The following is a 13,537-nucleotide window of genomic DNA, read 5'->3' as shown; positions in this document are numbered from 1 at the left end:
GGCAGGTGGGAGGGAGGGAGGATGAGGAGTTCTTGTTTAATGAGTATGGAGTTTCTGTTTTACAAGATGCAAAGGGCTGGTGGTGACGGTTGCACACTATGATGAATGCACTTTATCCCACTGCAAGTGAGTTAATAGTTAAGAGGGTAAATATTAGGTGTATTTTGCCACAATTAAAAAAAAATGTAAATAGAAAAGAAAGTGCCCATACTTTGCAGAGATACTACTTGGTAAATGAGAGGTGACTGATAGAAGTGAAGGCATTTTTAAAAGCAACTGTCCTATTCGAATGCAAGGTTTCTTCATAAACAAAGTGGGCAGAGGCAGCAACATCTAGATAAAGAGCCAGCACTCCTCCTTGTCTGCACCAAGCCAGGACAGGACTGTCAATACACTCCACAGCCTGAACTCCAGGATGCTCTCAGACCCAGTGAAGGCCTGCTGCTGCTCCTTGAGGCCTCCTTGGTTGGGAAAGCCTGTGGTGTTTCTTTGCAGGAATGGAACCCTCCTGGCCTGTCAATGGCTCCCCATGGAGATCCCCCCACCACACTCTCATCCTCCAGTCGCCCCCCTGCCCCCAGGGCACCAAGCTGTCCCAGACTCTGGCCACAGGCCCTCTCATCAAAGTTTTGCTCTGCTACATGAGTTTGCAGGGCACGGGCCTTCAGTGACAGGTGTCAGCTGGCTGATGGGACAACAGTGTGGGTGTCCAGCCCACTACGGGGCAAGGATGGTCTTCAGCAGCCATAGGTAGAACTTCTAGGAGTCTGACTCACTTGGATAAAAGTGATTCCGGGGGGGCTGGGGTTGTGGCTCAGTGATAGAGCGCTTGCTTAGAGCGGGTGAGACACTGAGTTCAACCCCTAGCACTACATAAAAAATACTAAATAGAAGTATTGTGTCCATTTACAACTCAAAAATAAATAAATAGATAAATCCCCACCAATGGGAAGCCTCTAGCAGCCCCAAGGACTCATTTCCCTGGACTCTGTTAGAAATTACTGGCACCACCTCCATATGAAATCTTTTAAGAGCACATGGATCCTTGGGCGGCTGCCTAATCCACAGACGGGCTGGTGGCTCTGCACATCTCCATCTATTCTCCCAGGCATGCACCACATGGGGTGAAAAACCCCTCAAACTCTTCAAGGGCTGCTGCCCTGACAAACAGCGATGTCAGTAGGAAAGCTGCCCTGCTTCCTCAGCTCCTTCAGTTCTACCTGCCATATCCATCTTTAAAAAAAAAAAAAAAATCTACCAACAGCTTTTTTTTTTTTTTTTTTTTTTTTTTTTGATTTGCTGTTCTTCTATGTGAATAGTCCAAACACACACTGGAGTTTCTTAAAACTATAATTTTTCTCCTACACTGTCAGCAATCCTCAGCAGCTCTCCCCCTGCTCACAGGGGTCATTCAATCGCATTTTGAAAAATGTCTCCAGTTGATTTTAAGGATTTTCTGTGCTGCGCTTCCCCCTAGGGTTGGCCCCGGGAGATCCTGCAGGAGTCCAGCCCCTGTATCCTCTGCAGGGAAACTCTCCAGGATTTGGCTTCCCAGGCCTGGCAGGAAATGCCAGAGGGTGGGGGAAGGTAGGACTGTATGGAGCTCCCAAGTTTTACAGAGGACAAATCATGGGTGGAATTATTCAAGGCAGGTTTTGTGGGATCCAGTTGGAGGGGACGGTTTCGCAATGAAGATCATAAAATACAAATACACAGAATCTGAAAATGCCTGGGAATTTTATTTCCTGTAACAACAAAAACAAAACAAATCTACCTCTCCAAGGCTTTCCTATCCCTCACAGTCAGTGGGTGAATGGAACCAGGGATAAACAATTCCTGAAATCACTTATCAGGCTGAGTCTGACCCTGACCAAGCCCATGACTTTCCAGCAGTGTGCCTCCGCCCAACAAGAGGGCACCCTATACTACGTGTCTTCTCAGTATCTGATCTCACAGAGGCAGGAATTGTTTCCCTTATTTTCTAAATACCCTTGCTTTCTTCCTCTCCCTTCCTTGTATCATTTCCTTGGAAGAAGCAGGATCCAGGGGTGGTGAGTTCCAGCACTGGAAATAAAATGGACGTGAGATCCGGGGATAACTTCTAGGTTTTAGCAGCCATCTCTTGGCCTTACCCTCTTCCAAATGTTACCCATGCTTCAGGGACCAGGTAAGGTTCTACCTCGGCCAGGAAGCTTTTCTGGCTGCCTTCTGCAGAACCTGAGATGAATCTACATGGTTCCCCGGGCACAGCTGCCATGCTGTGGAATGTCACTCTTAACTGGCCAGTGGGTACACAGCCACACAATCTCTGTGAATTTAGAGGTGACATGTTTTAGCTCTGCAGTCTCAGAATCTAGGACTAGGCCTGGCACATGGTAGATGCTTGATAAATACTTCATATTCATTGAAATAACTAAAGCCCATAACTTTTTTCTTAAGCAAGAAAACAGTTGTGTGAGAGACAGGGGGAAAAGTGAACCGCTCCTGGCAATAGCTTAATGTTATCCATGTAAAAGTCATCTGGTGCCTGCAATCCCAGAGGCTCAGGAGGCTAAGGCAGGAGGATTGCAAGTTCAAAGCCAGCCTCAGCAACAGTGAGGTGAGATCCTGTCTTTAAATAAAAAAACAAAAGGGGCTGGGGATGTGGCTCAGTGATCAAAAACCCCTAGGTTCCATCTCTAGTATCAAAAAATAAAACAAAATGAAATAAAAACATGACTACTGGTCACCGTAGGAAATGTCACATTTTTAAAAGTTAGACTGGGGGTCTATAAAATGGTTCTTCATGAGGTTCCCTTCGTTAGATCATCAAGGTTATTCAGTGGGGTTAAATCATGATGTGCTTTTTAAAAATTAGATGAATCCACATGAGTTAGGTAAAGATGTCCTACTGAGTTGCCATGCATGGGAGAGGGGACCAAGCTGCTCCTGTAACCGTGGCTGCCTGGCACTGACCTGAGGAGCCAGTAAACCTCTGAACTACAGTTGCTTCTCTCCCAATCCTCATCCTCCGTCACCCAGACGCTAAAATCCAGTTTGATTACTCCTTTGCCGCAGACGAAGGTGTCATGCCTCCATGGGGTTGGTCAATACCATTTTGTGTTTGAAGCTGCCACACAGTGAGGACCTGGGCCTTGGTCTTCTGGAATGCACAGAGGACACACTGCCGGCACTGAAGCTACTACCCATGCCTCTCCTCCTCATTCACCATGGTGACCTTCAACTGCGGCTCCCCAAGATCCACCACATTCAGGGGCTTCAGAGTCCTCACGAGTGGGTGGACTCCTCCCAGGACGCTGGACCTTTGGGCAGTGTGTTCAAAGAAAGAATGCCAGTGTGGCTCCTTGCCGAGGAAGTGACGTTAGGCAGGTGGGAGAGGTGTCCGCAGGGGCAGGGAGGCAGATGAGTTCCCTCACAGAAGGGACCCTGCACTGTGCTACCACTGAGCAAGGCCACGCTGGAGTGGGACCCCAGAGGCCAAATGAGATGCCAGGTCTGACTGTGCCAATGTGAAGGGGCTCCAGGCAAAAGACTTGTACTTTGGTGGGCGTGGTGGTGCAGACCCGTCGCCCCAGCTACTTGGGAGGCTGAGGCAGGAGGATTGCAAGTTCAAGTTTAGCCTGGGAACTTAGTGAGACCCTGTCTCAAAATAAAATGACAAGAGCTGGGGTGTCGCTCAGCGGTAGAGCACCCCTGGGTTCTATCTCCAGTACATCACTCCCCACCAAAAAAAAATGGACTTATTTTCCCAAGTCTGATTCTGATAGTGAGCACCAGCCAGTGTAAGATCCTGGGATCAGTACCAAGAAAATAAAGATAAATAGATATCATACATTTCTCATAAATCTAGAACTAAGCTGTAGTGGAGACAAGAGAAAGTTTGCCTCCATCATTGAGGCTCTATCACCATCTTGGACTCTCGTTTGTACACACACATGCACTCACGCTGACCTGGCACTGCTGGGTATCCCAAAACAGAGCAAAAACAAGGGTGGCCACTGAGTCCTAAAAAGGAGTAGATTTTTATTCAACAGGGTCTTTGTTGTTTCATAAGCAAAAAAAAAAAAAAAAAATTAAAAAAAAATACACACACATACACACACACACACATACACACACCTTTGGAGGATGAGCAGAATGAGATTTTTCAGAAGCTATTTCATATTCTCCTAAGAGATCTGAGAAATAGGACAAATTCCATTAGATCAGTATTTCTCACTGTGGATTAGGGGTATGTGTGTGTGTGTGTGTGTGTGTGTGTGTGTGTGTGTAAGAGAGAGAGAGGGAAAAAGAGAGAGAGAGTGATAGGATTTGGGATCAGATCAGTTGGGAAACAGTAAATTAAACAAAGGTAATCTTTTTTCTTTTTTCACTGTAGATCTTCTCAGGGACTCCAATAAGCAAATATGTGTGGAGACTCCACAAGAGAGGTCCAAATTGCAGTGTCCCCATCTGTGGCCACAGAGTCCTTCATGCTTACAGTTTCTCAAGTGATTGGAGTTCTGGGAAACAGCCTTTGGGAAACTGCAAACCAAAGAGATTGTAAGATCCCTGAGGTCAGAGAGTGGGTCTTGTTTACCACTGTATCTTTAGCACCTGACACGATACTAGATACATGAGAAAGATTCAATCAAATAAAAAAAAAAATTCTGAATGAGTAATTGTTGAATTCTAAGTGGGAAAACTGGCATTTGCAAGCAGGGTGGTGAGAGTATATCAAAGAGCCAAAACCCCTCCCCATGTTTCCAGCCTACACTGTCTGGGCTCCAGACTGGCACAGGTAGGAGTTCGGGATTTGGTCATCTTTGTTTTCTAAAGAAGCCAAACATTGCAAATCCATAATGTATCCATAGAAAACTTTAACCTTCCCTTATCCCCACAGAAAAGAATAATAAAATAGGAGCTTCTTGAAGAATGTGAGTTCCTTCTCTTTGTTAAGAGTAAGTACCAAGTCAGAGATCAGACTCTGCAATGTAGTTAGGATTGTCTCGTTTCTCCACTGCCACCTTCTGGTCCTCAGGCACCTACAGAGTGAATCTAAAAATGCCACCTAACATCTGCATTTCACTGTGGAATTTTAAGCAACTGTTTACATCCTTTGCCTCCTATGACGTTACACAAGTTACTCTTTTTCTTTTGACCAGAAAGCAAAACAGAAGTTAAATGATTCGATGAGTGACAGAAAGTCAGGAGCCAAGCAAGGATACATCACACTTGTTGGTTTTTCAATGAGCAAATATTGGGTTTAGCCATGGGCTTTGTCCAGCTACATCTGCAAGGAGTTCTACCAGTCCCAATCCTCATCCTCCCAGGACCCAGACCCTAAAATCCTTCATAAGCACAACCTTGAATGGAAAATCCTGTGTCCTCAAAAAGAAGATGGTGTTCAAATACACCCTGATCTCTTCAAGAGTAAAATATGTTTCACCTTATAAAGTCTTTGAGGGAAGAACGTAGAAGGTCTAAAATGGATACTTTACCTGACAGTCCAGATACCAATGTCCTACAGTACTTCCCCAAGATGGCGGCCAGCTAGCTTCTTGGTAAACGTACCTTGGTCTGGAAGCAGCAATAGAGTTGGGTTAGGTATGGGTGTTTCCGTGCCAGTGCCAAAATCCTCTTCTCTGTCATTGTGCAGTCCACATCATCATCCTGAAGGATGACATCCTTCTTTAAGACTTTCACAGCATATACTTCATCTTTGCCCTTGAGTTCTGCCAACATGACCTGTAATCAATCAAAATCATCTCCATCACTAACATGTATGTAGAATCAAAGGCAAAACACAAGTTAATACCAAATACTTTAAAAACTTATTTTTTTAAATTTAATTTGAAATAGTATTCCATAATTTTGCTCTTCTTTAAAGCTGAGTAATATTCCATTGAGTGTATATACCACATTTTCTTTATCCATTCATCTATTGAGGGACATCTAGGGTGGTTCCACAGTCTAGCTGCTATAAACATTGATGTGGCTATGTCACGATAGAATGCTGATTTTAAGTTCTTTGAGTATAAACCAAGGAGTGGGATAGCTGAGTCAAATGGTGGTTCCATTCCCAATTTTCTGAGGAATCTCCATACTGCTTTCCATAGTGGTTGTACCAATTTGCAGTCCCACCAGCAATGTATGGTGTGCCTTTTTCACCACATCCTCACCAACATTTATTGTTGCCTCTATTCTTGATGATTGCCATTCTGAAAGAAGTGAGATGAAATCTTATCGTTTTTATTTGCATTTCTCTAATTGCTAGAGATGTTGAACACTTTTTCATAGATTGTTGATCAATTGTATTTCTTCTTCTATGAAGTGTCTGTTCAGTTCCTTAGCCCATTTATTGATTGAGTTATTTATTTTTTTTGGTGTTAAGTTTTTTGAGTTCTTTATATATCCTAGAGATTAATGTTTCATCTGAGGTGGAGGTGGTAAAGATTTCTCCCAGTCTGTAGGCTCCCTCCTCACTTTATTGATTCTTTTGCTGAGAAAAAAACTTTTTAATTTGAATCCATCCCATTTATTAATTCTTGATTTTACTTCTTGAGCTTTAGGAGTCTTGTTAAGGAAGTCAGATGGTAGGTCTACGTGGTGAATATTTGGGCCTATTTTTTCTTCTATTAGGTACAGGGTCTCTGTTCTAGTACCCAAGTCTTTGATCCACTTTGAGTTGATTTTTGTGCAGGGTGAGAAATAGAGGTTTAACTTCATTTTGCTACATATGGATTTCCAGTTTTGCCAGCACCATTTATTGAATAGACTATCTTTTCTCCAGTGAATGTTTTTGGCACCTCTGTCTAGTGTGACATAACCATATTTATGTGGGTTTGGCTCTGTGTCCTCTATTCTATACCATTGGTCTACATGTCTGTTTTGATACAAAAACCATGCCATTTTTATTACTATAGCTCTGTAGTATAGTTTAAGTTCTGGTGTTGTGATGCCTCCTACTCAGCTTTAAAGAAGTGTAAAATTATGGAATTTGCCAGTAAATGGTTGGAGTTGAAGAATATCATGCTAAGCGAAATAAGCCAATCCTAACCAAAGGCCGAATGTGTTCTCTAATATGTGGATGCTAATTCACAATAAGGCGGGGGGCACTAGAGAAGAATAGCATTACCTTAGATTAGGTAGAGGGATGTGATGGGAGGGCAGGGGGGGATATAGAAATAGGAAAGATAGTAGAATGAAGGAGACGTTATTTTATACTTATATATATATATAAATATAAAATAATTATATATATAAAATATATATAATTATATATATAATATATATATATCTGCATGACCAATATGATTCTGCAACATGTACACTCAGAAAAATGAGAAATTATATCCCATCTATGTATATCAAAGTGCATAAATGCATTCTACTGACATGTATAACTAATTAAAACAAATTAAAAAATTTTAAAAATTATAATTTAAGACACATTTAAAATAAAACAATTAAAAGTTTAAAAAAAATATTATGACAGCATTGAAAAATATGTTTAGGGGGCTGGGGCTATAACTCAGGGATAGAGTATGTGCCTGGCAAGTGCAAGGCACTGGGTTCAATTCTACTGCAAATAAAATAAAATAAAATAAAATGAAAAGTGAAAAAAAAATGTTAAGGAAAAACACCCATCCTAATATAACTACTACAACTCACTCATTAATTTTAATCACTGGGCTCAGATCAGGGAAAGTAGAGAAGTTTAATTCACATCTGTTAAATGATGATTCAGATATACTATAATACTTGCAATTATGGTATAGCAAATATAGGATAGTCCTTTTTAAGAAAAACATTAATTCATAAGCATTTTCTGCAGAGTCTCCATCATTATCACAGTTACTGTTACTCAGTTCAAAGTAAATATTTCACAATTAGAAACTTATTATATTAGAAACTCCCTCATATTAGAAACTTATTATATCTAATTATTAAGTATTATATAAGGTATACTAGTATTTTTGTACATGCTTTTTTTAAATATCTCTTGCATTACATCCTTATGATAGACATTTTTAGAAGCAGATTAATGACTAGATGTTTTTCACGTTTCCTTACTGATTTTTAAAAAGGATGGCTAGCAACACGCTGCTAGCCATGTAGAAGGATTTTCATCTCATGGTGACTTTGTGACATTGCATGTTTTCACTTAAAGTGTCTTTTTCTTGGGCTGGGGTTGTGGCTCAGCAGTAGAGCACTCGCCTTGCACATGTAAGACCCTGGGTTCAATCCTCAGCACCACATAAAAATAAATAAGTGAAATAAAGGTATTGTATCCAACTACAACTAAAAAATAAATATAATAAAATAAAATAAAATGTCTTTTTATCTTTTTTTGTTTGTTTGTTTTTTGCTCAACAAGTGGGAAATGTTGCCTTAATGCAAAGAAACTTTTAAGATATTTATTTTCTAATTGTTTTTCTTTTGGGGTCAGTTATTTGTCTGCTTTGTCCAGGTTTTTGCTGTCTTATATTTTTCTTACAGATCTTTCTATAGATGATATAAAAGATACTAAACCTTAACTTTTTACAAAGTTTTTTCCTAAGCCTGTGTTAAAATTTTCTGCCATTTTTTCCTGTTGAATGGAAGTAGGTACCTTTATACTGTTCAATCTGCCCTGGTCTGTCTCTATGGTTTCCTGTTCAGCTTCTGAGCTGGAAACTTGATCCCTCCTCCCAGAGCTAATTCGCAGGTCTATTTTCTTGAAGTTTTCCTTTCACTGTATATTTTTGCACTCACTCATCCACAAACGTCACAAGTCTTTCTCTTTTTAAAAAACTAACTCCTAAGTACAGCACTCCAATGTGAGTTGTCAAAGCTAAAGAGCAGCCACCAAAAACTTCATCAGGGAATTTGTGATGTTAATCTAAAGACTTTTTACCACTCACAAAAAATACAGATTCTAAAAGTGACTCAAACCTTGTCTGCGATTGTTCCTAAACCACCACTTTAGAGCCCCAGAGTCATCAAACTTCCAATCCTGTCTCCACCGTACGGAAGCCCCAAAACTCTGAGCGTGGTTGTTCCCTTTGAATCTTGCTCAAAATTAAACTGGGTCCTGCTCACATCCTGAAGTCATGCCTAAGCCAGAGGCCTGGGGTTTGTTTCTTATTTAGCTTGTCTCTAAAGAATGTAATTGCTTCAGTTGTGGCATTTAAGTTACCCGGTTACACTCCTGCCAAGTGATCTCAGGGTGAGATAGGAGCAGGTGAGATGGCTGGAAAGCAGGCCCCGTGCCCTGCGGCTTCCCAGAGCCCTTCATGTTGGAGGACAGTGGAATGGGCCTGCGGCTGGCCAAGTGCCTGGTCCACAGGCTTCTGCTTTCAAGCACCCAGGACATGTGAGGCCGTGTGACCTCTGGGAGCTGTCTGGTCCTCAGAGAAGGAACTCTCTGCTCTGGAAGATTCTGGAAAGGGAACTCTCATTGACTTTCAGGCATGGTTTTGAGAAGATCAAGGGGACAATCAGGAGTCTGATTTGAAATGCTAACCAGCTTTCTAGGCTATGGCTCCCTTCATCTTTCTAAAATGAACAGGGAGCATTTTTGCATCTCACCAGCCATCAGAACAGTGACTGACTATTAATCCTTCATCGAGCACACCAACAGGTAAGCCCCACACCACTGTGTTCATCTCAGTGGGAGCAGGATATGGAGAATAGCCCCAAGGGCAGAGGACTCTGATCCAAGACATGAGATAATTATTTGATTCTCTTGCCCCATGTAGGAAAAAAAAAATCAGTTAAATAACATTTAACTTCCAAAGTACTCCTTGGTAAGATTTGTTCGGAACCCTAAGTTCACCGACAACAGAAACTCTAGAGTTTGTGTTCAAATGCATCACAATGAAATAACAGCTTCAGATGGATCTCTTGGAGGAGGGAAGACAGGCATTGATATTATTCTTGACAGTGGATGCTGAGCACATACAAAACCTTTTACATCTTCCACAGGGCTTCTGTCCCCCCTCTTACGGGATGACAAATGAGAAAAAGTGAATCCTGAAGAGGTGAAATGACTATATGAAAGTCCAATAGCCAATTAACAGTAGAACCAGGGCTCCTATGTGCCTGGCCTCAGCCTATTTCCACTTGACAAAGAAGGATCTTAGATTCAACCAGTGAGAAAATTCACAGCGCTCCACGTGAGCACCACAGACCTTGCCAAAGCTGCCTTTGCCCAACACTTTGATGAAGTTGAACTCGTCCAGGCCCAAACGCTTGGCATGGCCTTGCCGGACTTCACCGTTCTCACCAGGGCTCCCCAGCTGGCCGTCAGTGGACGATGATGCTCGATGCTCCTCCCCTCGGTTATCGAACGACAAGGCTTTCCGGATATTGTTTTCAAGTTCTTTTAGTTCTAAGGACCAGAGGGGAACAAGATATTGCATTAGTACATATCTCATGGACTTTTCCCATTAGGACTCCACATTCAGAATGTCCCACATGAACTCTGAACCTGGTTTCAGTTCTTCACAGTAACAAATCCAGGGCAGCTTCCCTTAGTATGTGCCTTCATTTGTCCAGTAAGTTCACTGGCACTTAAAGCACAGCCAGGCCTCAGTATGCAAAGAAGAGATTTGGCCAAGCGTGGTGGCGCATGCCTGTAATCCCAGCAGCTCAGGAGGCTGAGGCAGGAGGATTGCAAGTTCAAAGCCAGCCTTAGCAACAGCAAGGTGCTAAGCAACTCAGTGAGACCCTGTCCCTAATAAAATACAAAATAGGGCTGAGGATGTGGCTCAGTGGCTGAGTTCAATCCCTGGTACTAAAAAAAAAAAGAGAGAGAGAGAGAGAGAGAGAGATTTGACCCATTCATAAATAATTTGATGGTACTATGGGAACTCCAGACTTGTAGGAATCATTCTGGACCTGTGTAGGCCTTTTCTTGTTTTGTTTTAAGGCTGAGACATCACCTGGGAGCTTCAAGGAGACTGAATGCCCTTGAAGCACTCGATCACCATCAAACCCCTTTGGATTATACCAAAGCCAGATATCTCTCTGAAAGCCCCCTTTGACTAGTGGCCTATTCCGTGATTCTAGGTGTAGTACAGGAATCCAGGCCTTCACTGGGACTGTGCAGAGTCAGAAAGGAACAAGTACCCTTTAAGTTCCCTTTGAAGAGTCAAACTATCCAGAATCATCATGACAGTCATCATTGGTGATATAATTATCCCATTGAAGGGGACAAGGAAGCCTTTACCTTCTCAGGTCTTTAAATGGCCTTGATGCTGGGTTTTCTCTAAAAGCTAGTACCCCACACAAGGGTACTGACAAAACAAGCAATGGGCTTATCATTAACAAAGAATTGCTTCCCACAGTGACGTGTGATGGGGCAGGAATTCCTCAGGACAGTTTCACAACTATGAGACAATCTCGCACCCCTCTGGAGTAGGTGACCTGAATCACCTGCAGCGATAACACTGGGTGATCCTTTGACCTATTCTATTTGAAGAAGCTTTATAGTTGGCAATTCATTCACCTGTCTGTAAAAATGTGAAGCTTGAGGGTAAGCCAATTTTAAAAGATGCTTATGAATAACCAAGATTATAGAAGGAGAAGAGAGACTACTCCTGGAAACCCAAATCAGGCATGAGTGACCCAGTGCCACTTGACAGAAAGACCTTTAGCTTCTTTTCAGAAGGACGGAGGTCCTAAAATCCCATTCAGAGAACCCGAAGAGCTTCCTAGCTCTGGAGTGGGCTCCTTGGAGGTGGGGCAGTTGTGTTGGGGAGGAAAGAGATGGGGATGGCCTCTGAGACCCCAGCCACCCCCCACACTGATTCAGCAGTTACCTACTAACGCTCCCTTGGAACTAAGGGTGGCTCTTAGTCGCACCACAGGGTCAGTCTCAGTTATTAAGTGGATTCTGGAAGGCAGAACTTAGATGTTGGGGGCCTCAGAGCTTGAAGACTATGTCTTTCTGAGTTTTTCTAATGGAGGACGGAGAAACTGTGGCTTATTTCTGTTTTATAAGCATGCCACATCTGACTAAGAGGGCTTTCCCATCCCTGAGCGCTCACATCACTGCTGGGAAGTTCTCGTGCCTGAGCTGTCTGGTAACTGTAAGAGCAGAAGTCCCAAGAGGTACTGTGCCCTGCGTGGGGCCGGACAACGTGCTGGGCAGCAGCCAGGCCTAAAAGCCACCATTGGCACTTCACTTTTATTTGGGGTCTCTACCATTTGACCCAATCTCCTTGAAGCTCCCTGGGGATGTTTCAGCCTTAAAATGAAACAGGAAAAGGCCTACCCTGTCCAGGATAATTCCAAGTCTGGAGGTGCCACAGTACCATCAAAATACTTATGAAGGGGTCAGATCTCTTTTAAAATGAAGACACAGAAAATGAAACAGAGCTACACAAAAAAGGAAATGAGGCCAGTTATTTCGGGTTTTTTGTTTTTGTTTTGATACCAGGGATTGAACTCAAGGGCACTCAAACACTGAGCCACATTGCCAGCCCTATTTTGTGTTTTATTTATTTAGAGACAGGGTCTTGTTGAGTTGCTTAGGGCCTTGCTGAGTTGCCGAGACTGGCTTTGAACTTGTGATCCTCCTGCCTCGGCCTCCCAAGCCGCTGGGATTACAGGTGTGCACCACCATGCCCGGTGAGACCAGTTATTTTGTGGCCCCAGGACTGGCACATGGAGCAAGAAGCCTGGTCACAAATGATGACCTCCAGGGAGGGTTAGATGGCACAGAAGGGACAGAGGCCCACCCTTGCCAGAAATAAGTTCTTGACTTTGGGACAAACCTTTTCACCTCTCTGACCTTCCCCTTCTCAGCCTGTACCTTGGGGCAGCAATGCAGCGCCCACACAGAGTCGGTATGAGTGTAAAACTAGGAACATGAACACAAGCAAGCCTTGTAGAGGGAAAGAACAATTATGAAATCAATACAGAAAAGGCGTGGGAGGACCTGCCGGGACCGCCAGCCGCGTCAGCTCTCACAGGCTGTTCTTGAGAGCAGAGGCCTCACATGCGTTGGTCCTTCGGATGACAGAACCCAGGGGTAAAAAAGGCAAATCTGAGGGTCTCACCCTGGTCACAAGGGGAGGTGGGTGCTGACTTGGATCGATCTTCTTCAGATGGGGAGCTTCCAGAAGCTGGCTGTGGGGACTCGGCACCAGCAACAAGCTAGAGAGGACAGGAAGAAGGGAGAGAGGCATCAGAAAGGAGGGTGAGTGTCCCTAAAGACAAGAGTGTCAAACTGCGGTGACAAGAGCATCAGACAAGAGCCCCTGGCGCATAGCAGCACTCGCTGACTTGACAGTCTGAGAGCACAGACCCAGAGTTTCATTTGCCAAACACAGGAAGAAAATGAGGGACTTTCAGCTCACTCAACTTTTATTCTATCCAAATGCAACAAGCAAAGCTCACCCACCTCTTCAGTCAAGCCTCCCTCTACCTGTCCAAGCAACAGACACTCTTACCCAGAGCAACATGACACCGGCCGTCTCTGCCATCTGTCTGGCATTTATTTATATCTTACCCAGCTTTATATCATTATTAATCTCTGCATGTGTACATTGCATGGGGTTCTCTACTC

The 13,537-nt window shown here is 43.3% G+C and overlaps 1 protein-coding gene across 2 annotated transcripts in view; it reads right to left on the bottom strand.

Annotated features, from left to right (window-relative positions):
• Window positions 1-13,537, bottom strand: part of Prkce (protein kinase C epsilon) — a 475,888-nt gene that overhangs the window by 149,072 nt on the left and 313,279 nt on the right. For both annotated transcript variants that reach the window (XM_076833998.2, XM_076834000.2), the window contains 3 exons: window positions 13,029-13,125; window positions 10,155-10,354; window positions 5,554-5,727 (listed from right to left, as the gene is read on the bottom strand). In XM_076833998.2, coding sequence (XP_076690113.1) covers window positions 5,554-5,727; window positions 10,155-10,354; window positions 13,029-13,125 — 471 coding nt within the window. The remainder of the gene's footprint in view (window positions 1-5,553; window positions 5,728-10,154; window positions 10,355-13,028; window positions 13,126-13,537) is intronic.

Source organism: Callospermophilus lateralis, chromosome 14 (genome assembly GCF_048772815.1).
Source record: "Callospermophilus lateralis isolate mCalLat2 chromosome 14, mCalLat2.hap1, whole genome shotgun sequence".
NCBI lineage: Eukaryota > Metazoa > Chordata > Mammalia > Rodentia > Sciuridae > Callospermophilus > Callospermophilus lateralis.
Note: the sequence above shows the minus strand (reverse complement) of the source record. Positions and strands in the feature narration are given on the sequence as shown.